This window comes from Scyliorhinus torazame, chromosome 24, assembly GCF_047496885.1.
Source record: "Scyliorhinus torazame isolate Kashiwa2021f chromosome 24, sScyTor2.1, whole genome shotgun sequence".
Lineage (NCBI taxonomy): Eukaryota > Metazoa > Chordata > Chondrichthyes > Carcharhiniformes > Scyliorhinidae > Scyliorhinus > Scyliorhinus torazame.
Window position 1 is genome coordinate 11,838,096 of NC_092730.1, and position 26,051 is coordinate 11,864,146.

A 26,051-nucleotide genomic window follows, 5' to 3' on the forward strand; every position below is an offset into this window, starting at 1 on the left:
GACAGAGGCGGGAACTCTCACATCATTTAAGAAGCATTTAGTTGAGAACTTGAAACGGCACAGCATACAAGGCTATGGACCAACTGCTAGGAATGAGATTAGACTAGATAGGTGCATGATGGCCGGGGGCAGGCAGGCACGATGGGCCGAAGAGCCTCTATTAGTGTTGTAAAAATCTACAGCTCTATGAAGTGAGATAGGCCAGATCACTAATCAACCATCATAGAATCGGCCCATCCCGGCCCTTACAAAGAGCACCCTACTGAAGCCCACGTATCCACCCCATCCTCGTAACCCAGTAATCCCCACTTAACATTTTTAGGACACTAAGGGGCAATTTAGCACGGCCTATCCACCTAACCGACACATCTTTGGACTGTGGGAGGAAACCGGAGCACCCGGAGGAAACCCACGCACACACGGGGAGTATGTGCAGACTCCGCACAAGACAGTGACCCCAGCCGGGAATCGAACCTGGGAACCTGGAGCTGTGAAGCCACGGCGCGAACCACTTGTGCCACCGTGCTGCCCATTCTGGGAGACTATGGATTGTGCAACCTTCCTGGTCCACCGGATGCCGCTGGGAAGGCTCCAGTTGCAAATCGTTTCAGGTGGCGACCTTAACCAATAAAACCAGGACTGTTTCCCTGGCGAGAACAGGCCGGAGGTCTGCAAACAGCAGTTGGTACAGCTCCCCAATGGGGGAAAGCACAGCCTTCACAACAGTCAAGCCAAGACCTTCCCGTCCAAACACTGGTGAGGAGGTATCGGCATGGAGGGAACAATCACATTTTCCAATCTTTCCCCTCAATGCAACTAAATTAGTGGGGCAAAGTTTGTCTAATTGAGAGATTGGCACCAGAGGACAAGCTGCTGTTTGAGAGGATTGTTCTGGTGCGGCGTTAGTCCAGCAAATCTGAGGCAGTAAGCATTAATGATTATCTTTCTTCGTTTAATGCTCCCCAAACTGCCAGAAAACAGACAGTAATTCAGATAGGAAGCCAGCCGACAGCCAGGTCGAAATGAATGAGCTCAGCTCGCAAATAATTTCTCCCAACACTTAATTGCGAGCCTTTTGGTACTGGGCTTCTAGCGGGATATCTAAAACGCTGTTCAGTAATTTCAGTTAATTAAAACAAAGGTTCAGGGATCGGGTCCCTGGCTGCTCCCAAAAGCGCTTTTTCTTTTGCGCCTCGTAAAACGGCAAGATTCATTGTTGCTGGGAGAATTTGAGCGCGCCCTGGAGCTGGGAAGGGTTCCCCAGCACCGCATCCAGATGTCAAACAGTTATGCTTAATTGTCAATTCTTGGAACTCGATACCACTCCCACTAAACTGACAGAAGCGAAAGGTCCTTTTGGAAAGTCTGTTTATCCTCGAGAGTATCTCGTTACTGACAGGTCAGCAACAGAGGAACAATTAAATCCCTTCCCATCATTATCTTAATTACACCGCAGAGCTAAACTGCTAATGAGACAGAAAACATGAGATGCCGCATTGAGCCCTGTCAAGCACTGGCGGTGATATCATCTTTGATATCCGACTTGGAGTTATCACCTTCTCCTTTGTTGAATTATTTGTCTATTTTTCTCATTCTCACCTGTGCGGGGCCCTGAACCTAGAGGAGTTACCTCAACGGAGCCTGACAGTGCGAGAGAGATGAATTAACCTCAGTGGAAGCAATATTATTAACCCCCTAGCTTTGTAACTGAACCTGCTGTGGGTAATTGAGTTTCTTTGCAACTGTCGGAATCATTAACGTGTTCGAATGAGTGTCACAACATTAATAGAGAATTTTTAAATTAACAAATAGGTTCGGGAAGAAAGGCATTGCTGGAGTTCATGGCAATTCTTTGTAATAGCTTTGATATCATATCCCCAAAGGACCCTGAAATGCGCAGACTTGGATTTGGATTTGATGTGGATTTGATTTATTGTCTCGTGTACCGAGGTACAGTGCAAAGTTTTGTTCAGCGTACAGGCCAGACAGATCATTCCGTACATGAAAAAACAGAGGACGTATGATAAATACACAATGCAAATACATAGGCACAGGCATCGGGTGAAGCATACTGAGTATAATATTACTTAGCAGAGAAGATCTGTGGAGGGATCAATCCATAAGAGGATCTGGCAACAGCGGGAACAAGCTGTTTTTCTAGAATCTTGGAGTTTATAGCGCAGAAGGAGGCCATTCAGCCCATCGAGTCTGCACCGACCCTCTGAAAGAGCACCCTACCTAGGCACATTCCCTGCCCTCTCCCCGTAACCTGCACATCTTTGGACACTAAGGGGCAATTTAGCACGGCCATTCCACCTAACCTGCACATCTTTGGGCACTAAGGGGCAATTTAGCACGGCCAATCCACCTAACCTGCACATCTTTGGGCACTAAGGGGCAATTTAGCACGGCCAATCCACCTAACCTGCACATCTTTGGGCACTAAGGGGCAATTTAGCACGGCCAATCCACCTAACCTGCACATCTCTGGACACTAAGGGGCAATTTAGCACGGCCAATCCACCTAGCCTGCACATCTTTGGACACTAAGGGGCAATTTAGCACAGCCAATCCACCTAACCTGCACATCTCTGGACACTAAGGGGCAATTTAGCACGGCCAATCCACCTAACCAGCACAACTTTGGACACTAAGGGGCAATTTAGCATGGCCAATCCACCTAACCTGCACATCTTTGGACACTAAGGGGCAATTTAGCACGGCCAATCCACCTAACCTGCACGTCTCTGGACACTAAGGGGCAATTTAGCACGGCCAATCCACCTAACCAGCACAACTTTGGACACTAAGGGGCAATTTAGCATGGCCAATCCACCTAACCTGCACATCTTTGGACACTAAGGGGCAATTTAGCACGGCCAATCCACCTAACCTGCACGTCTCTGGACACTAAGGGGCAATTTAGCACGGCCAATCCACCTAACCTGCACATCTTTGGACACGAAGGGGCAATTTAGCACGGCCAATCCACCTAACCAGCACAACTTTGGACACTAAGGGGCAATTTAGCATGGCCAATCCACCTAACCTGCACATCTTTGGACACTAAGGGGCAATTTAGCACGGCCAATCCACCTAACCTGCACATCTTTGGACACTAAGGGGCAATTTAGCACAGCCAATCCACCTAACCTGCACGTCTCTGGACACTAAGGGGCAATTTAGCACGGCCAATCCACCTAACCTGCACATCTTTGGACACGAAGGGGCAATTTAGCACGGCCAATCCACCTAACCTGCACATCTTTGGACACTAAGAGGCAATTTAGCACGGCCAATCCACCTTACCTGCACATCTTTGGAGTGTGTGAGGAAACGGGAGCACCCGGAGGAAACCCATGCAGACACGGGGAGAACGTGCAAACTCCACACAGACGGTCACCCAAGGCCGGAATTGTACCCGGGGTCCCTGTGAGGCAGCAGTGCTAATCTCCGTGCCAGCCTGCCGCCCTTTCAAAGGTGCCATCTTTCAGATGAAGCAGTGAAATCAAGGCTCCCTCCTTTATCGCGAACGGAGGACAAATCGTAGAATCAGAGAATTTACAGTTCAGAAGGAGGCTATTCGACTCACCGAGGCTGCACCGGCTCTTGGAAAGAGCACCCCACTTAAGCCCCACGCCTCCACCCTATCCGCATAACCCAGTAACCCAACCCAACACTAAAGGCATTTTATCATGGCCAATCCACCTAACCTGCACATCTTTGGACTGTGGGAGGAAACTGGGGGTGGGATTCTCCGATCCCCCGCCGGGTCGGAGAATCGCCGGGGGGGGCGGGGGCATGAATCCCGCCCCGCCGATCCGGCGGCGGCTGCCGAATTCTCCGGCGCTGGTTTTCGGGCAGGGATCGCGACGCGCCGGCCGGGGGCCGTTGGCAGCGCCCCCCCCCCCCCAGCAATTCTCTGGGCCCTGATGGGCCGAGCGGCCACCCGTTTTCGGCCAGTCCCGCCAGCGTGAAATAGGTCCATAACGGCGGGACCTGGCTTGGAGGGCGGCTGGCGGGGTCCTTGGGCGCGGCACGGGGGGGATTCGGCCCCGGGGGCCCACGGTGGCCTGGCCCGCGATCGGGGCCCACCGATCTGCGGGCGGGCCTACGCCTTGGGGGCACTCTTTCCCTCCGCGCCGGCCTCTGTGGGTGCGGCTCCAACCCCTCCAGCGCCGGCCGAGCCCCCGGAAGTGCGGAGGACCCCACAACCTCCGGGCGGCCTGACGCCGGAGTGGCTTACGCCGCTCCTTGGCGTCGGTACGGGCCGCCCCGCTGATTCCGGGAGAATCCCGGCCCGGAGCACCCGGAGGAAACCTGCGCAGACACGGGGGGGCGGGGGGGGGGGAGCGTGCAGACTCTGCACAGACAGTGACTCAAGCCGGGAATCGAATGTGGGACCCTGGAGCTGTGAAGCAATTGTGCTAACCACTGTGCTATCGTGTTGCCCCACATCGTGTATCTTTGAGGAAGAGCAGGGCAGCTCTCCCCCGATGCCCTGGCCAGTTTTGATCCCTTAAACAACCGCACAATCTCACTATTATGTGTGGGATCCAGCAAATTGTGGACGGGCTGTCACGTGTCCTACTTTGAAACAGTGCCTTCAAAATGTACCTCGGTGGCCGTGAGTAAGCTTTGGGCCGCCCCGAGGGCATTAAAGGGGCTATGTGAATGCATGCCTGTGACTCGAGAAATCGGCAGTGCTCAATTAGGCGACTCATTGATTTCATGGGCGGCGCGGCAGCACAGTGGTTAGCACTGTGGCTTCACAGCGGCAGGGTCCCGGGTTCGATTCCCGGCTCGGGTCGCTGTCTGTGCGGAGTCTGCACGTTCCCCCCGGTGTCTGCGTGGGTTTCCTCCGGGCGCTCCGGTTTCCTCCCGCAAAGCCCCGAAAGACGTTGCTTGTTGGGTGAATTGGACATTCTGAATTCTCCCTCCGTGTACCCGAACAGGCGCCGGAATGTGGCGACGAGGGGATTTTTCACAGTAACTTTGTCGCAGTGTTAATGTAAGCCGACTTGTGACACTAATAAAAATTATTATTATTAAAAGAGACCGGGGGCCAGATTCTCCGGTTCCCCAGCCGGATCCCCAGTCACCCTACGCCGCCCGGAATCCCGCAGGCCGGTGTTCACTGCCGGCGGGAAAAGTGATTTGTAACGGCGGGAGTATTCCGAGCCAGAGGGCTGTATAGAAATAATTCAGAGATGTAGAAAACTGCAAAAGGTCGACACATTTCTAGGCTGCCTGTTATACCTTAAGTATGAACCTACTTTATGTAGAGTTATCTTTTTTTAATGAATTTAGAGTACTCAATCAATTTTTTCCAATTAAGGGGCAATTTAGCGTGTTCTATCCACCTACCCTGCGCGTCTTTGGGTTGTGGGGGCGAAACCCACGCAAACACGGGAAGAATGTGGAAACTCCACACGGACAGTGACCCAGAGCCGGGATCGAACCTGGGACCTCGCCGCCGTGAGGCAGTAGGGCTAACCCATTGCGCCACCGTGCTGCCGTGTAGTGTTATCTTAACGTCATAGGCACTGATCTACGTGGCTTGAACTTTATTGACAGGAATTGATATTTTTGCAGGATCTGCGTTTCCAATGTCACGTTGTTTGTATGTTCAAATTCTGACTGTGCGAGAGACTGTTGCCTATTCTAGTATGGGGTGGGGGGGGGGGGTCGGGGTTGGATGGATGTGGCAATGTTGTCATCATAATGAGAAATGGCAGCATCAACCAGCGTTCCTCGTATCTCGCTTGTGTTGGACGGGGGGCTTGGGTTGGGTTTGTGATCTATTGAATGGTAGATTATAAAATCCCAACTATGCGCTGATAACCTTTGGAAACACGGACTCTGGTTGCCTCATTCGGCCTTAGAACCTACTCCTGACATGTTCTTATTGCGGACCTTTCCTGGACACCGTCACTGGGGTGGTCTGCATGCTCTGATGCATTCTTTTGCTCTGTGTTGAAGGCGCCAGGCAAGGGCAAAGTGATTTCACTTCCTCTTTTTCACAGCAGAAAGCACTTAGCTGCTTTTGGTGTGGCGAGGAACTGTTAATCATAGCAAGAGTGTTTATAAACATTGTGGTTGGCTTTGAAGCAGGGCAATGGAGATGCATTCAAGCGGGAAGGGAAAGAAAAAATGAGCAAACCCCCGAAGCAGCTGTGGCTGGATGTCGATAAACGGCAGATTTGCGTTTAAAGGCCGTCAAGGGACTTGAAGCCCTTTGAGGTGTACTTAGCTTTCGAGGAAGCCTCTGACACTTGTAACGGCGGCCGCTTTAAACACTTTTGTCTGAGGCAGAAGATGTTAGGGAAGGGTAAGTGAAAACGCAGTGATTTGTCACTCGATTGCCTGGACAGCGCTTCAGCCTTTAGGCAGGGGTGACTGATGGGAGGTCTGATGGGGGGGGGGGTGGTTTCTGACGGGTGTGTCTGATTAGGGGCTGAGGGAGTGTCTGATTGGCGGTTGAGTGGGGTCGGTTGGGAGACAGGTGTTGGGTCACCCTCATGCGTGCGTGCTGTGGGGAGAGCGGGTGACCTTCTATTTCCGTAATGGAATAATTCCTCCGAGGGAAGAGGAATAATTAGGATGGAGGAAACTAATAAATCAGCAAGTGAAAAAAAGTGTCGGAGGGAATTCAGGTGGACCATAAACAATTGTGTACACCTGGAGGGTAGAGACATCTGTTGCTATGCTGTAGGTTCTATGTCTAGAAAGCTTGGAGGAGAGAAACAAAAGGGCCACTATATATATGAATAGGGTGGGGATGGAAGGATACGGACTCCGTAAGTGCAGAGGGGTTTAGTTTAGGCAGGTACCATGGTCGGCCCAGGCTTGGAGGGCCAAAGGGCCTGTTCCTGTGCTGATCTTTGTGCCGAAATGTTTTGGGCGGGCGAGATCAAACTGATACTAGCACAGTGGTTAGCACAGTTGCTTCCCCGCTCCAGGGTCCCGGGTTCGATTCCCGGCTTGGGTCACAGTGCGTGCGGAGTGTGCACGTTCCCCCCGTGTCTGCGCGGGTTTCCTCCGGGCGCTCCGGTTTCCCCCCACAGTGCCCGACACTGGGGGGGGGGGGGCCTCTCTGGCTGGGGGGCCTCCTTTCGTCCGCGCCGGCCCCTGTAGCCCTGCGCCATGTTGCGTCGGGGGCCGGCTCGGAGGATGGAGCCGCTGCTCACGCGCGGATCCCGCAGCGCACAGTTCCCGCCGCGATCAGCAGCTGGAGCGGCGTGGAGCGCTCCAGCGCCCTGCTGGCCCCCTGTTGATCCTGAGGCCGCGACGCTGTTTCCGACGGCGTCAACACTTGGCCTCAGGGTCACAGAATCCCGCCCATTGTCCCGGGTAACGGTTTTTAATTGAACGGTGTGTTCGAGCATATCCGATTGTGGGATTGACGGCCGGGTAACGCCCTGGTAGGCAAGGCCGCCCTCAAGGCATGAGAATTGATGCGAATGTCTGAAGAGTTTTTTTTTAACTTCGCAGTGGACGGTGCTATCCACGCAGCAGCTGGGCCCTTGCTACAGAAGGAATGCAGCACCCTGGGAGGGTGCAACACCGGCGACGCGAAAATGACCAGTGGATACTGCCTGCCTGCCAAGCGTGAGTAATGTAAACATTGCCTTTTTTCCTGTCGATGCAAAGCGAGCTGTTTATTCCACGTTGCGTAAATCCCTCCTGCGGGGGTCACTACACTCACACCTTCCCAATGATGGTTCATACCGGGGGGCGGGGGCGCGAATGTAAAATGCCAAGTGAAATGAGATCACGCCGTGCCCTGAGAACACTTTTGTGCAAGGTCATTTCAGCCACTTTTTAAAGTATTTTTCTTGCCTTTGTGACATTGTCAAATTATTTTTGGGACGTTTTTGGCGGACGCAGGGCAGTGAATCCGCCTTCACTAAAACGGCAAGTCAGAAATTTACGCCAGGAAGACACATGTGTCTCTCCATTTACAGCATTCCTGCCAAAGAATTAGGTCACGCTACTGTTCCCAACTGACTGGGTTTGAAAGGCCAAACGAAGCTCTGATCGACAGCAGAACCACACATTATTTACCAAAAGCCAACACTCCATCACGTCTAAATACGGACAGGTTGGTGCGAAAACATGGGCGTCATTCTCCGACCCCCCCAGCGGGGGGCCGCCGTGAATCCCGCCCCCGCCGGTTGCCGAAGTCTCCGGTACCGGAGATTGGGCGGGGGCGGGAATCGGGCCACGCCGGTTGGCGGGCCCCCCCCCGCTCGATTCTCCGGCCTGGATGGGCCGAAGTCCCGCCAATAAATTGCCTGTCGCCGGCGTAAATTAGAGTAGCTATTTACCGGCGGGACAAGGCGGCGTGGGCGGGCTCCGGGATCCTGGGGGGGGGCCGCGGGGCGATCTGGCCCCGGGGGGGGGCCCCCACGGTGGCCTGGCCCGCGATCGGGGCCCACCGATCCGCGGGCGGGCCTGTGCCGTGGGGGCACTCTTTCCCTTCCACCTCCGCAACGGCCTCCACCATGGCGGAGGCAGAAGAGACTCTCCCCACTGCGCATGCGCGGGAAACTGTCAGCGGCCGCTGACGCTCCCGCGCATGCGCCGCCCGGAGATGTCATTTCCGCGCCAGCTGGCGGGGCAACAAAGGCCGTTTCCGCCAGCTGGCGGGGCGGAAATCCCTCCGGCGCCGGCCTAGCCCCTCAATGTTGGGGCTCGGCCCCCAAAGATGCAGAGCATTCCGCACCTTTGGGGCGGCGCGATGCCCGTCTGATTGGCGCCGTTTTGGGCGCCAGTCGGCGGACATCGCGCCGTTTGAGGAGAATTCCGCCCATATTTTTGAATTAGGCTGCCTAATGAATGACCCTGTTACCTTAAAAGGCAAGCGGGCGGCGTGGTGGTCAGCGTTGCTGCCTCACGGCGCCGAGGTACCGGGTTCGAACCCGGCCCCCGGGTCACTGTCCGTGTGGAGTTTGCACGTTCTCCCCGTGTCTGCGTGGGTCTCGCCCCCCGCAACCCAAAGATGTGCAGGGTAGGTGGATTGGCCGCGCTAAATCGCCCCCTTATTCTGAATTGGTTTTTAAAGCGAATAGTTGGAGGCAACCTTCCAGAGACTCCCCGAGGCTGGGGAAAGGGCCACACACTGCAGAACTGAGCCCCCCCCCACCCCCCGCAGTCAGAACGGTACAACGCAGGCACTGCCCTCTTCAGAAAAGGACCATTTTACCACCTTCGAAGGCACCGACAGCGAGGGGTCAGGTCGATGACACCGAGACCAAAGACAGTCGTCTCCACAGCCAGACAGAGACACAGCTCCGAATCAAAGCAGCCCTGAAATCAGGCCCGCAGAACCCTGCCAACAATCTTGATTAAAAGCACTTTAAACCAATTATTAACTTTAGAGATCTCAACCAAGAAACGTTTCCGATATAATTGTCAGCATGCCAAAAAAAAAACACTTTTCCAGAATGTTAATATGCAAACGCTCGATGTTTATAATTCTAACAGGTTATTCAGGGTGGATTGTGGAATCCTGATCAATGGCTCCTGCTGTGCTGTATGGCATACCCATTGTTTTGTCTCCACCAGTTGTGAATGTCTCTTGGTTGTATCTCTAGATTGGTATATTACCCTGTTTTAGAAAAACCTGCTTCGCAGACTGATATTACTCAGCATATCTTGTGATCGAGTCCGGGAGATCTACAGCACAGAAAAGGCCCTTTTGTGTCTGCGCCAGTCGAAAACAGCCACCTCGATATTCTAATCCCACTTTCGCGCACTTGACCCATAGACTTGTATGGCCTTGGCGTGCCTATCGGGCCAAATCATACCTGACCTTATTAAATACGGTCTTTCCCCCAGTTTAGAACTTTGATCTCAGGCCCATCCTTGTCCTTTTCCCAAATCAATCTTGAATCCAACCGAGTTATGATCGCTGTCTGCCAAATGCTCCCCCACTGACGCTTCAACCATTTTCCCAGCTTCGTTACCTAAAATTAAGTCCAGGACTGCCCCACCTCCTGTAGGACCTTCTATGTAGTGGCTTAAAAAGTTCTGCAGGAAGCATTTTAAGAATTCCGCCCCCTATATCAAGAACAGATCATGTATCGGCATTTTAACTTATTCGGATTCTGTATTCATTCTTGATTAATGTAATGATTGTTACCCGTGCATCAGTGAGTTTTTCTGCTATTTTGCGCAGTTTACACTTTTGGCTTTGTTGCTTTTTTTCAAGACTTATTTTGAAATGCGATGGTCAAAATACACCGTGCCACGCTACGCGTGCGAGTGGATAAGTTAATGGAAGAGCTTTTGAATGTTGCACGTTTTCTCTGAGGCTTTCTACACTAAGAACGTTTAGGCGCCTCGTTATCATTAGTGAAGCGCATTTATTCAAGTGTTGTCCGTATGCTCATCTGTGCCTGCGTAATCTTTCCACTCTGCCTCGTGCACCCCCAAGGCAGTTTACCACCCGGGAGATCTGCAGTGCGCGCGATGCTCGGCTGGCCTGTGCATTTAGGGTACTGGCTGAAGCAATGTTGACGTCTGCATCACAGAGCCTCTCATCCGCCCCTCAGGCTCCTCGGAAAGTGACATTGGCGAAGGCTGTGTTGCTCTCAGCTCTGTAGACAAGGAAATTTATAGACCGTCGAAAGAAATGTGTTCCCTTCAACGCCATTGCGGTCTTTCCTCACTGGGTGCTCTCTATATCCACACCCGTACCTGCTGAGATGTGTCAACTTTTTGTGCGCTTAGGAAAATTTTAACTGCTCGGAGAATCATAGAATTTACAGCGCAGAAGGAGGCCTTTCGGCCCATCGAGTCTGCACCGGCCCCGGGAAAGAGCACCCTACTTAAGCCCCACACCTCCACACTATTCCAGTAACCCCATCTAACCTTTTTTTTTGGACACTAAGGGCAATTTAGCACGGCCAATCCACCTAACCTGTACATCTTTCGGGACTAGTGGGAGGAAACCGGAGCACCCGGAGGAAACCCACGCAGACAAGGGAGGGGGGGGAGAACGTGCAGACTCCGCACAGACAGTGACCCAAGCTCGGGAATCGAACCCGGGGTCCCTGGAGCTGTGAGGCGGCAGTGCTAACCACTATGCCGCCGTGCCGCCCTCTGCTGATCTGTTTTTTGTAGTTCATGGGGCCAGAAGACTTGCGGGTTCAATTCCTGTGCCAGCTGAGAATTCTGAATTCTCCCTCGGTGTACCCGAACAGGCGCCGGAATGTGGCGACGAGGGGATTATCACAGTAACTTCATTGCAGTGTTAATGTAAGCCTACTTGTGACAATAAAGGTTATTTATTTATTTATTGATTACCTGGTGCCCTGCAAGATTGCACCTGTCTCCTTATCTATTCTTTCTAAATATGCGGCGTCTTCTCGCCTGTGACATTCCAATGGAGTTTAAATACTCACGGGCAACATTGAAGGTGTAGATGGTTTTCAGTAAGCTATTCAGCAACATTATTTAGGCTCATTTTGTCCGGAATGATTTGCATGAGGCGTGTGTTGCAAGATGCATTTAGAATCTTACACACAGATGTCCCAAGGGGCTGGTGTAGATAGAATGGAAACTATTTATTTAATCTAATTTGTAACGGGCAGTGTCCTATGTGTACAAGAGTTAATATGGCTCCACACGGAACGTTTAAGATGAATGGGTTTGTTTAAATTGACTGTGGGTTTTCAAATGCCGGCTGCTGGGATTACCCGACAGCTTGAGGAAAACGATCGCACAGCTGCCTTTAAGCAATTTAAAATAACTGGCTGGACCGATGTTGCACCGTACATTTTCAAAATTAAGATGATTACCGTGAACGCCATCGTCCTCCGCTTCCTTCACCTTTAAAGATCCCTTGGGGCGGCTACACTATTTTGCAAATCTGCATATTAGAGCGAGACGGCGGGTCTGACTCGAATATGCATTCCCCTGATCGACCCGAGGCGTTAGTATCTAACCCCCCACGCCTCGAAGACCTCAGGCGATCGCTGTTCACAAACGGAGACCAGACGGAACGGGACTTGTGTGTGTGGGGGGGGGGGGGTCTCCCAGGGCATCGGGGGGCCCCCCAGATGCTTGCCTTCAGGGCAGGGTGGCAGCCATCGAGGCATCTTGGCATTGCCAGCCCGACACCCTGCCAGCACCACCTGGGTTCCAGCCTGGCACTGCCCAGGTGCCCAGGTGGCACTGGCAGGGGCACCGCTAGGGCGAAGGTCTGGCATTTCGCCCGGGCCTGGGAATGCCCTGCGCATGTGAGGTGCGGGGTTCCCCCTTATAGGCAAGTTGGGGCTTTGGGGGGGATTCGGGCGACGCGTTGCGGGGTCGAGAGATCGGGACACCATTTAAAAATGGCGACCCGATCTCCTCCTGCACTGAGGAGTTCTGGCAAGCGGGGTGTTGCCTTTTTTACTCACTATAAATACGGCCGTCAATAAGGCTGTCCTTCTTTTTCTAGACATCAATATTATATTGCTTTCAGGGTCGCCAGGTATCGAATGATACCACCACAAGGTTCAACCGGATATCGATCAAAGACCCAACAACCAGTTAGTTAGTTCAAGTTCAATAATACTTTATTTACACCCAAGATTAACTTATACATGCAACATAAACACTACGAGTTAAACTACATCTAACAACTATGACAACCTGTACTTAACTTCAGGCACCCGGCTTAGGTCAGAGGAACAGTGTCCTTTGTTCGAATCTGGATCTACTGGGTCTGGAGAAGTAACTGCGGTTCAGCTGGGCTCATCCGTCTGGTAGCGGGCGTTGAACTTGGACTTGCTTCTGGCCGTGGGGCTGCGATTGGAGATGGCCGTGGCCGGGGCGCCAGGTCCAAGAGAGGCCGAACACATGGCGGTGTCTCTCTTTATCCTCGGGGGGGGTTTTGCGCGCTTTTGGGCGGCCCTTAGGTTTGGACGCAATTAATTGGGTAGTTCTCGATCACTGCCTTCGATCTGAGCCAATAAAGGGGCGGGGGCCTTGATGGCTGGGCGTGTCCTAAATCGGTCATTGACCTTGCTGTTTATGCTTCCTGAGTAAAGGGAGTGGCACCGATGTGTCTGGGATTGTATCGGTTACCTGAGTATCAGTCCTCGACTTACGGAGATGGGTCATTAAGATGCTACTCGGTCTGGATTCTCTGCTCACGAATAGACACGCAGGCTGTGTGCCTGCCTGAATCTTACATTGGCCACATTTCCCTTCAGGCTTTGCGAACGTCCATGTTTCTTGTTGTAAGTGGCCATCCCAGATGGCTACAGGAGTTTCTCAGTGCAGGAAACAGGAGTAAGTGCGGCCTCTGCGGGGAGCTTCCCCGCGGAGGCCCCGAATTGAAACGGCGCGCCGATAGATAGCGTGGTGTTTCTCGCCGCTGCGATCGCCGGCTAAACACCTCCGTCGCGGGACCGAGTCCTAACTTGTTTAGATCGCGCCCAAAGTCTGACGTCCGAATTTTATTGGCTGCATTCGTCTTCTGTTAGCCCATTTCATATATAAACCTTCAGGAGCTGGAGGAGCCAACGCAACAGTGTCGTTAACTATAGTTGTGGGCACAGTAAGAAGTCTTACAACACCAGGTTCATAGAATTTACAGTGCAGAAGGAGGCCATTCGGCCCATCGAGTCTGCACCAGCTCTTGGAAAGAACACCCTTCCCAACAGCACACCTCCATCCTATCCCCATAACCCAGTTATCCCACCCAACACTAAGGGCAATTTTGGACACTAAGGTCAATTTAGCGTGGCCAATCCACCTAACCTGCACATCTTTGGACTGTGGGAGGAAACCGGAGCACCCGGAGGAAACCCACTGTTGCTCTTTTTAACCTTAGTCTATTTGTTCTGTTTAGGTCACCTTTGCTCATGAGTCGCCAGGTATCTTTATGATACCGCCACGTGGTTCAAGTTCAGGTTATGATTAATAACACAGCACACCGCTTAGTAAGAATTAAAACAACGGTCATTTATTATATACAACAAGCAATATTAATACCCTAATACTACTATCTATATAATAAACCTATCACTACTGGCCAATACTTAACATAAGAAGAGCCCACCAGGTCAGGGAAACAAATGGCTTGTCCAATCAAATCTGGCCCGCGGGATTCAAAAGGCTGCTACAGGTCGGTGGCTAGGTGTCTCTACCGGATAGCGATCGCTGGATTCAAACTTACTATACACGGTGGCTGGTCTTGCGAAGGTCTCGAGCAGGCGAAGATGAGAGAGAGAGAGAGATCTGAACTTGGACCTTCACTTTTATAGGGCCCAGGGGCTTCCCGCCTCCCGGGGCGGCCCTTGACCCTGAGTCCCAAGTGATTGGATTCTGTCCCCAGTCTCTGGGGTCGATGTGTCCAATGGTGAGGCGATTCCTCGATCAGGGGGTGGTCGCTCACCTGTCTTTGTTTTGGCCACTGCAGGCGCCGACAGGTCTGGCCCGGTATTCAATTGCTAATATGTTGCAATTGTTCCCGGGGATAGCCGATTTAACTGTGGATGTCTGAGTAGATTAGGTGTGAACAGTCCTGAATGCAACTGTGAATACCTGGGTTGATGGGCTGTTGATAGCCCTGTGTATCGATCTGGGCTACCTTCCCAGAGCTGAATATGCAAAACTGTCTGCAGCTGCCTGCTTGTGTCTTCTTGGCTGCTTTTCCCAGCAGTCTTTCGGGTTAGCCGTTTTAAACTGGGTTTTGGCCAGATTAATCGGAACGCAGCCATTTTACATGGCTACACCACGCACACACGGGGGGAACGTGCAGACTCCGCACAGACAGTGACCCAGCGGGGAATCGAACCTGGGATCCTGGAGCTGTGAAGCAATGGTGCTAATCACTATGCTACTGTGCTGCCCACGTGAAAGTCCAACAGGTTTATTTGGAATCACTAGCTTTCGGAGCGCAGCTCCTTCATCAGGTGAGTGAAGAGGTGGGTTCGACAAATACATATATAGACAAAGCCAATGATGCAAGGTGATAATTACCTGCAAAGACTCGCGTTTAAAGTATCGCCTTGCATCGTTGACTTTGTCTGTATATGCTGCGTTTGTGGAACCCACCTCTTCACTCACCTGCTGAAGGAGCTGCGCTCCGAAAGCTAGTGATTCGAAACACACCTGTTGGATTTTAACCTGGCGCTGGTAAGACTTCTCACTGGGCCCACCCCAGTCCAACACACCTCCGCATCGTAGTTGTGGATGTCAGTGTAGCCTTGATTCAGCAGTGTTAGCCTCGAGACTGAAGCTTGTTCAGAAAACCCCACACTCTGGAGGGTTGGCCGTCAATGGACCACGCGCAGGGCGCACGCACTTTGAGAACCACGCAAGTGTATCGCTGACCTACCCTGCCTACGTGCGTGGCATTTATTTCTGCAGCACGACTCCTTTAGTATGTAAAAAAAAAAAGCCAACATTTTAATTCAGTCTGATTATAAATGTTTTAATTCGGGCCGTCGTTAAGCTTCTGTCTGAGAGAAATGAGAGTTCCGCCCGACAGACCTTGTTATATTAACAAAATTATAAAGAAAGGTTTGCATTTATCCATCACCTATTCATGACATCTTAAAACAGCTGACAGCCAATGAGGTGCTTTTACATAGAACACAGAACATACAGTGCAGAAGGAGGCCATTCGGCCCATCGAGCCTGCACCGACCCACTTTAAGCCCTCACTTCCACCCTATCCCCATAACCCAATAGCCCCTCCTAACCCTTTTGGTCACTAAGGGCAATTTAACGCGGCCAATCGGCCTAACCTGCACGTCTTTGGACTTGTGGGAGGAAACCGGAGCACCCGGAGGAAACCCACGCAGACACGGGGGGAGAACGTGCAGACTCCGCACCGACAGTGACCCAAGCCGGGAATCGAAACCGGGATCCTGCCACTGTGAAGCAACAGTGCTAACCACTGTGCCACCCCAGTAATGGCTCTGCCCAGCGCCGCCTCTAATTAGGACAAACTGAAAGGGTTCCAAAGAGTCATATTGGAATCGAAACATTGGGTGGAAGTTTCTGCTGCGCCGCCCCCCCCCCCCCCCCCCCCAACACACTTTCCGTCGTTACCTCAGATCTCCGTCATCCGCGGTACTTTGATTAACAGGGTTCCTGGTTTAACTGGCCACTTGTTGCCCAGTTAATTGATCTCGGCTTGGGGGGGGGGGGGGTGGGAGGAAGGGGGGGGGGGGAGTATAATTGGCCTCAGTACCATCTGGGATAAGGAGGAGAGAAACACCAGTGTTGTGTTCCGTGGTTCCTCCGACGATGAAGACACACACGGAACATAAATGTGTGCAACCAGAACGAAAAGTTTACTGTTAAACACATGGGAAGAAACTGAGCAGATCTGTGTGCAAACAAAGTTACTCGCTACTCTATGTGCGACTGTCCTACTATCTGTACTACCACCAAATGCCCAGTCTGCGCTGCAAGTGGAGAGTATTCCCTCACACTCCTGACCTGTGCCTTGTAGATGGTGGACAGGCTTTGGGGGGGGGGGGGGGGGGGGGGGGGAGATCACCCCTAAGCCTTCTACGCTCCAGGGAATAAAGTCCCAGCCTATCCAGCCTCTCCTTGTAACTCAGACCATCAAGTCCTGGTAGCATCCTCGTAAATCTCTTCCGCAGTCTTTCTAGTTTAACATCCTTCCTAGAATAGGGTGACCAGAACTGAACACAGTGTTCCGCGACTACCCGTGCGGACTTTGGGTTGACGGGCGATTGGCTTTAGCGGTGATGCCTCCCACAGTCGGACAATTTGCCAGAGCAGTCACTGCCTGGGCTCACAGAGACGCGTGGGGGAGACTGTAAAAAAAATGTTAACCTTGCTCTGCGTGAAACACTCTGCCCCTGTTACAGCAGTCATTCACCCCTTCACCCCCCCCCCCCCCCCCCCCCACTATTCAGTATCATATTTAGTTGGACGTCTGAGTTAAAGTAGACAGTTGACAGTCGGATTACAGTTGGCTGCCCTCGCAAGGTTCAGAGTTGTCCAAATTGTACACTGTGTCAATTGTCAGTGTAAACCGTGGCTCACGATTGATTTTTTGTCAATTGGTGTCAGTGAAGCATTCAGGAAATCCTGTACATTGTCAGGCAACAGCGCAACACGAACAGACATAATTGCTGCATTGTGGATTGCTCCCCTTTCCCTCCTGGTTCATAAACAAAAAATTGGACGCGGGAGTCTGGAGGGACGACTAAATCCACCACCACTCCTGGGCCACACGGTGACCTTCCTGAAGACCCGGGGCCATGTGGCCTCACGGTTCAGGCACATCCACTCCCCATTCAAAGGTCCCCCCCCCCCTCCAGTCAGGATTCAATGCTCCCGATCCGTAGCACAGACACTGGCCCCGTGACTGAAAATGTGGTTCATTGACTTCCGGCTGCGGCTATGCCTGGGTAGGTCGCGCGTTCGGCAGCTCCCGCCGTGAACGGACTTTTGGGCCCTTTTAAGTGAGCCCCAGCGGCACTTGGACGGCGATTCCCGGTGTGGGAAGGCAGCAGTGAGGTTCCCCCAGCACTGTACGGAGTGGACCGGGAGCGGAGAGGTCAAAAAAGCGGCACTGGAAAAGAGAGGAGAGCGAGGGCGGAAAAGAAAGACGGCGGCAGGCGGGGACCAGGCAGCGTGGGCTCAGTGGTCGCGGGAGCAGCAGGAGTTTCTGAAAAGCTGCTTTGCGGAGTTGAAGGCGGAGATGTTGGCCCCAATGAAGGCGTCGATCGAGAGGCTGGTGGAGACCCAGAGGGCGCAGGGGACGGCGATTGAAGAGGCGCAGCAGAAAGCCTCTGATAACGAGGATGAGATCCTGGGCCTGGCGGTGAAAGTGGAGGCGCACGAGGCGCTGCACAAAAGGTGGCAGGAGAAGTTCGAGGACCCGGAGAACAGGTCGAGGAGGAAGAATCTGCGGATTCTGGGTCTCCCTGAAGGCGTGGAGGGGTCGGATGTCGGGGCGTATGTCGCCACGATGCTGGGCACGCTAATGGGCGCGGGGGCCTTCTCGAGTCACAGAGTCCTGGCAAGGAGGCCGAGGGTCGAATGAGCCGCCGAGGGCTGTGGTGGTGCGGTTTCACCGAAAATGTGGTTCATTGTCTCTCTCTTCATTATCCTCAGCCTCTTTGCTGCTTTCAAAACCGTCGGCTATCCTGTCCGCCTTTAGCATCTCCCCTTCGCAACCCTTCCACGTTTTGCTTCTCGCCCCGCAGTGGACCTGCCTACAACGGTTGCCCCAGGCTTCAATCATTAGAAGCTTTACAACACCAGGTTAAATTCCAACAGGTTTGTTTCGAATCACCAGCTTTCGGAGCACAGCTCCTTCCTCAGGTGAGTGAAGAGGTGGGTTCCACAAACACAGCATACACAGACAAATTCAATGATGCAAGACGATGCTTTGAATGCGAGTCTGTGCAGGTAATTTAGTGGGAACACCACCCACCAGGTACGTGGTACACACTCGTGCGACTCGGCCGATGTTGCCTACCTCATGCCCTGCCGGAAAGGATGTCCCGAAGCGTGGTACATTGGCGAGACCATGCAGACGCTGCGACAACGGATGAACGGGCATCGCGCGACCATCACCCAGGCAGGTATGTTCCCTTCCAGTCGGGGAACACTTCAGCAGTCGAGGGCATTCAGCCTCTGATCTCCGGGGAAGCGTTCTCCAAGGCGGCCTTCAGGACGCGCGACAACGCAGAATCGCCGAGCAGAAACTTATAGCCAAGTTCCGCACGCATGAGTGCGGCCTCAACCGGGACCTGGGATTCATGTCGCATTACATTCATCCCCCACCATCTGGCCTGCGAAATCCTACCAACTGTCCTGGCTTGACACAATTCACACCTCTTTAACCTGTGATTATCCCTTTCTCCAGTCACACAGTCTGGACCTGTAAAGACTTAATTACCTGCACAGACTCGCATTCAAAGTATCGTCTTGCATCATTGACTTTTTCTGTATATGCTGTCTCTGTGGAACCCACCTCTTCATTCACCTGAGGAAGGAGCTGCGCTCCGAAAGCTAGTGATTCGAAACAAACCTGTTGGACTTTAACCTGGTGTTGTAAGACTTATTACTGTGCCCACCCCAGTCCAACGCCGGCATTTCCACATCATGTCAATCTTTAGCCCCTTCTTCCTCTTCTCCATCTTCACATGAGTGGTATTCCTCAGTGGGGGTACCATCTGGAAGTTAGAACATAGAACATAGAAAAATACAGCACAGAACAGGCCCTTCGGCCCACGATGTTGTGCCGAACCATTGTCCTAGATTAATCATAGATTATCATAGAATTTACAGTGCAGAAGGAGGCCATTCGGCCCATTGAGTGTGCACCGGCTCTTGGAAAGAGCACCCTACCCAAAGTCAACACCTCCACCCTATCCCCACAACCCAGCAACCCCACCCAACACTAAGGGCAATTTTGGACACTAAGGGCAATTTAGCATGGCCAATCCACCTAACCTGCCCATCTTTGGACTGTGGGAGGAAACCGGAGCACCCGGAGGAAACCCACGCAGACACGGGGAGGATGTGCAGACTCCGCACAGACAGTGACCCAAGCCGGAATCGAACCTGGGACCCTGGAGCTGTGAAGCATTGTGCTATCCACAATGCTACCGTGCTGCACTTAAGAACAAATAAATTTACACTATATCATTTTACCGTAATCCATGTACCTATCCAATAGCCGCTTGAAGGTCCCTAATGTTTCCGACTCAACTACTTCCACAGGCAGTGCATTCCATGCCCCCACTACTCTCTGGGTAAAGAACCTACCTCTGACATCCCCCCTATATCTTCCACCATTCACCTTAAATTTATGTCCCCTTGTAATGGTTTGTTCCACCCGGGGAAAAAGTCTCTGACTGTCTACTCTATCTATTCCCCTGATCATCTTATAAACCTCTATCAAGTCGCCCCTTATCCTTCTCCGTTCTAATGAGAAAAGGCCTAGCACCCTCAACCTTTCCTCGGAAGACCTACTCTCCATTCCAGGCAACATCCTGGTAAATCTCCTTTGCACCTTTTCCGAAGCTTCCACATCCTTCCTAAAATGAGGCGACCAGAACTGTACACAGTACTCCAAATGTGGCCTTACCAAGGTTTTGTACAGCTGCATCATCACCTCACGGCTCTTAAATTCAATCCCTCTGTTAATGAACGCGAGCACACCATAGGCCTTCTTCACAGCTCTATCCACTTGAGTGGCAACTTTCAAAGATGTATGAATATAGACCCCAAGATCTCTCTGCTCCTCCACATTGCCAAGAACCCTACCGTTAACCCTGTATTCCGCATTCATATTTGTCCTTCCAAAATGGACAACCTCACACTTTTCAGGGTTAAACTCCATCTGCCACTTCTCAGCCCAGCTCTGCATCCTATCTATGTCTCTTTGCAGCCAGTTAGTATCCATATGTGCTCCGAGGATTCTCTGCCTTCCCGTTTGAGTGCACCCAGTTGACGATTTCGAGCTGCCTCTCTGACATTAAGACCTGGATAGGCCGACATTGAGCTACAGTTGCCACCTTAGATTAAACGCAAGAGTTCAGAACCTTGTTACCCTGTTGAAGCCCCAAATCAGACTTCCTTCGCCATATTTGGTCTGGCACCACTTTCACCTCCACCTCTTCCCCCTTTCTACCGAAACTCGAATCTAGCACCTCAGATCTGAGCGTGTCCAAGGTGTTCCTGATCGACCTTCTATGAAAGCGAGCCCCATGGGGAGATCAATTGGATCGCCCCCGTGTGTCCTGTGAGAGTCGTTACACCTTCCCCGTTCAAAATGTGGCTGGCACATCAAATAAGTGACTGTGGTCTGGGTTCTTTATCAGCAGACTATGTCCCAAAACCCAATTCCGCCTGCTCCCATCAAACGCTGCAAGCCGGAATTCTCACCCTCGCCGCCCTCCGTGAACCCCTTCAGCACAATCCCTCGGAGTATGTCCTCCGCTCCTTCCTAGCTGTCCTTGCTCCCTCCCTCTGCTCCCATGTTGGCCGTTGCACCTTCAGCCACGTGTCTTTAATTAGGCACCACCCTCTAAGCTTGCAAACATACCAATTAGTAGCAGAAGTACATAGAACACACAGTGCAGAAGGAGGCCATTCGGCCCGTCGAGTCTGCACCGACCCACTTAAGCCCCCACTTCCACCCTATCCCTGTAACCCAGTAACCCCTCCTAACCATTTTGCTCACTAAGGGCAATTTATCACGGCCAATCCACCTAACCTGCACGTCTTTGGACTGTGGGAGGAAACCAGAGCACCCGGAGGAAACCCACGCACACACGGGGAGAACGTGCAGACTCCGCACAGGCAGTGACCCAGCGGGGAATCGAACCTGGGACCCTGGCGCTGTGAAGCCACAGTGCTAATCACTTGTGCTACCAGGCTGCCACTAAGTAGGCCGGACAAATGTGAGGTAATGCATTTTGGAAGGTCTAATGCAGGTAGGGAATATACAGTGAATGGTAGAGCCCTCAAGAGTATTGACAGTCAGAGAGATCTAGGTGTACAGATCCACAGGTCACTGAAAGGGGCAACACAGATGGAGAAGGTAGTCAAGAAGGCATACGGCATGCTTGCCTTCATTGGCCGGGGCAGTGAATATAAAAATTGGCAAGCCATGTTGCAGCTGTTTAGAACCTTAGTTAGGCCACACTTGGAGTACAGTGTTCAATTCTGGTAGTGTGGCAAGGGAAATGAGTCTGGGGTAAGAGACAGGAATTGTGTGCCTTCGATGATCGGTAAGGTCCATTTGACACTTGCACACTAACTTACATTGGGTCCTCAGAAACCAGTGTGCATGCCCACCAAGATGGTGACAGGATGTGTAGAACCTTAGTTAGGCCACACTTGGAGTACAGTGTTCAATTCTGGGGTCGCCACACTACCAGAAGGATGTGGAGGCTTTAGAGAGGGTGCAGAAGAGATTTACCAGAATGTTGCCTGGTATGGAGGGCATCAGCTATGAGGAGCGGTTGAATAAACTCGGTTTCTTCTCACTGGAACGACGGAGGTTGAGGGGCGACCTGATAGAGGTCTACAAAATTATGAGGGGCATAGACAGAGTGGATAGTCAGAGGCTCTTCCCCAGGGTAGAGGGGTCAATTACTAGGGGGCATAGGTTTAAGGTGCGAGGGGCAAGGTTTAGAGTAGATGTACGAGGCAGGTTTTTTTACACAGAGGGTAGTGGGTGCCTGGAACTCGCTGCCGGAGGGGGTAGTGGAAGCAGGGACGATAGTGACATTTAAGGGGCATCTTGACAAATACATGAATAGGATGGGAATAGAGGGATACGGACCCCGGAGGTGTAGAAGATTGTAGTTTAGTCAGGCAGCATGGTCGGCACAGGCTTGGAGGGCCGAAGGGCCTGTTCCTGTGCTGTAATTTTCTTTGTTCTTTGTTCCAGCCCACTCGGCCCCTCGAGCCTTCTCCGCCATTCAATAAGAGCATGCCTGTTCTGATTGTAACCTCAACACCACACCCTCATGTACCCCCGGTAACCTATCAGCCCCTTGCTCATCAAGAATCTATCTACCTCTGCCTTAAAAATATTCAAAGACTTTGCCTCCACCAGCGTTTTGTCCCAAAGATCCAGGATCCCCTGAGAGACAGGAATCCTGCTCACGTCTGTCTGAAATGGACCCCCGCCCGCCATATTTTTGAATTCTTTTGACACCTTCTTGCTAATGCCAAACATTCGACTACCACTTTTAATTCTAAAGAATGGATTAAGTGCCAAACGTTCAGCTGTCCTTTCTGGGATCCTAGACGGATGGCGACAGAGAAGGAGGCCATTGAGCCTTGCCCCCCCCCCCCCCCCCCCACCCCTTCCCTCCCCCACCCCCCCTCCCTTCCTCCCCCCTTTGGCTTCAGCTGTGTTTTGCGTTTATTTTCAGGGAAACGCCCTCCCGCCTATTCTCTTCGTTTGTGGTTTCCCCACCTTCCTTCTGACATCTCCCCCACCCCTCCCCTCCCCGGGTTGCGCAGTCCTTTGGTTCCTCATCGATCTTTGTTTTTTTATTCTTAACTTACTCCTCTTAGCTGGCCTCGAACAGGTTTTGGAACAGGCCGACGAACCTCCCCGCATTTATCGAGGAAGCCTTCCTCCGACCCTCGGATGGCGTACTTAATCTTCTCCAGGAGGTGTTTAGGGTAATCTCTAAAGTGGTGCGTGTGAAACTGGACCCGGGCCCCCGGGAGGCCATATTCGGGGTGTCGGACCGGCCGGTGTTGGAAACAATCGCGGAGGCAGATGTTGTAGCCTTCGCCTCGTTGATCGCCCGAAGGCGGATGCTGTTAGGGTGGAGATCAACCTCTCCACCCTGTGCCCTGGAGGGGCGGCGGGGGGGGGGGGGGGGGGGGGGGGGGACACATGCTGGAATTCTTGACGCTTGAGAAGGTTAAGTTTGAACTGAGGGGAAGGAAGAAGGGGTTCGACAATTCATGGGCGTTAACCATTGTGCACTTTCGAGAATTGGATTACATCGAACATTAGGGGGGCTGGGAGGGTTGGGGGGAGGGGGGCTGTGTGCATTAATGGTGACTATGGGTGATCCCTGATTCCTTTTTGTCATTTGTTTGTGTGAACATGCGGGCTAATGTTTAGGGGTTTGGCGGGAGGATGGGATCGTTGTTATTGATATGGGGATTGACATTATATTCGTTACTGCTTACCGTTTATTGTTGGTGGGTGTAAAGAATAAAAATATTTATAAAGAACATTTTTTTCTCCAGCTGGAGAAATTCCGAGAGGTCAGCGAGCCAGTCTGCAGCTGTGGGTGGTGCTGCCGATCGCCAGCCGAGCAGGATTCTCCGGCGTGCGCGATTAGGGAAGCGAAAGCGAGGGCGTCAGCCCTCTTCCCCATGTGTAGATCCCCAAGTTCTGGCTGCTCTGATACCCCGAAGATTGCCACATAGCTGCAGCGCTGGCCTGCTGGGGAAACCTGACCTAGCTGGTCAGGGGAAATTACCTAAAAATAGGGGCTTTCAACATGGTATGTGTCATGTGAGAGTACCTTTAAGAAATGGGTGTTTAAGAAATGTACCTTTAAGAAATGGAGCTGCTCATGCCACTGCAGTGATGTCAGAGTGTGGGTGGAGCTGAGCTCTACTTCAGCTTTTTAGTTTCAGTTTGAGAAAAACCTTGGTTGTGTCTGTGTTTTTCAGTGAGCTGCATCTGAAGTTTAAACAAAGAGATGTAATGTTGATCTCTGCCATCCAAAGACTATCTATGGGTCATTTGGTGAATTCAGAATTGTAAAAGGTTTCAATATTTAATATAAACCTATTGCGCTCCTGTTTGAAGGTTTGTTAAGTCTTTTGGATGTTAAAAGGACAGCTTACAGGGTTACTTAGTGTTTTATTTTTTGGGGGGGTGTATTTGATTTACTGGTTACTAAGATGTTCACTGTTTGTTTTAAAAAGGTTAGCTTGAGTTCATAGAATAAACATTGTTTTGTTTTTAAAAATACTCGTCCATTTCTGCTGTACCACACCTGTAGAGTGGGCCGTGTGCTCCCCATACCACAATCTATTAAAAGTTGTGGGTCAGGTGAACTCCATGATACACTTTGGGATTCTCTAAACCTTGACCCATAACATATGCCACCTCCCTGGTTAATCCCAGAGTTGAGGGGGTTGGATTACGAGGAGAGGTTGAGTAGACTGGGACTGTACTTGTTGGAATTTAGAAGGATGCGGAGGGGCATAGAAACATATAAAATTATGAAGGGAATAGATAGGATAGATGCGGGCAGGTTGTTTCCACTGGGTGAAAGCAGAACTAGGGGGCATAGCCTCAAAATAAGGGGAAGTAGATTTAGGACTGGGTTTAGGAGGAACTTCTTCACCCAAAGGGTTGTGAATCTATGGAATTCCTTGCCCAGTGAAGCAGTTGAGGCTCCTTCATTAAATGTTTTCAAGATAAAGATAGATAGTTTTTTGAAGAATAAAGGGATTAAGGGTTATGGTGTTCGGGCGGGAAAGTGGAGCTGAGTCCACAAAAGATCAGCCATGATCTCATTGAATGGCGGAGCAGGCTCGAGGGGCCAGATGGCCGACTCCTGCTCCGAGTTCTTATGTTCTACCACTCCCTTGAACTGAAACCTTCGACTGATGCTGCAGACTTACCCTCTCTTTCTCGCATTGGGAGTGCACTCAAACTGTGTGATATCTGCATGGGGGTAGGTTAATGGCTGGCCGACCATAGTGCTCAAAGGAATTTGTATTGCATGATTGCACAATGTGATTTCACCTCAACTGTCTATTGAACTTTGGCAATGTCAGGTGATAAACATCATTCCTGCAACAAAAGCAAATCGGCTGCAACATGAATTTCAACTTTAAAAAAAAAAGTCTCCTGGAGTTTTTAATCTTTGGAGACAAATTTTATTTGAAAATCCTCCATCAGCCCCAGGGTCTTGGACCAAAGCGGCGGCATGTTTATCAGCGAACGTGATGTCCGTGTGGAGTTTGCACATTCTCCCCGTGTCTGCGGGGGTCTCACCCCCACAACCCAAAGGATGTGCAGGCGCGGGCTGGGTGGTCCGGCCAGGCTAAATTGCCCCTTCATTGCCAGAAATTGAAAAGAATTGGGTACGCTAAATTTATTTTAAAAACGTTTATCGGTGAACATGAAATGGAACGGAGAGTAGGCCTTTACGAGGAAAGGTTGAGGGTGCTGGGCCTTTTCTCATTCGAACGGAGAAGGATGAAGGGCGACTTGATAGAGGTTTATAAGATGATATGGGGAATAGATAGAGTAGACAGTCAGAGACTTTTCCCCCGGGTGGGACAAACCATTACAAGGGGACATAAATTTAAGGTGAATGGTGGAAGATATAGGGGGGATGTCAGAGGTAGGTTCTTTACCCAGAGAGTAGTGGGGGCATGGAACGCACTGCCTGTGGAAGTAGTTGAGTCGGAAACATTAGGGACCTTCAAGCGGCTGTTGGATAGGTACATGGATCACGGTAGAATTACATAGTGTAGATTGATTTGTTCTTAAGGGCAGCACAGTAGCATTGTGGATAGCACAAATGCTTCACAGCTCCAGG

General features: G+C 51.7%; 1 protein-coding gene across 6 annotated transcripts in view; it reads left to right on the forward strand.

Annotated features, from left to right (window-relative positions):
* Positions 1-26,051, forward strand: part of LOC140399885 (ADP-ribose glycohydrolase MACROD1-like) — a 959,160-nt gene that overhangs the window by 533,305 nt on the left and 399,804 nt on the right. For all 6 annotated transcript variants that reach the window (XM_072489356.1, XM_072489358.1, XM_072489355.1 and 3 more), the window contains one exon: positions 7,495-7,611. In XM_072489356.1, coding sequence (XP_072345457.1) covers positions 7,495-7,611 — 117 coding nt within the window. The remainder of the gene's footprint in view (positions 1-7,494; positions 7,612-26,051) is intronic.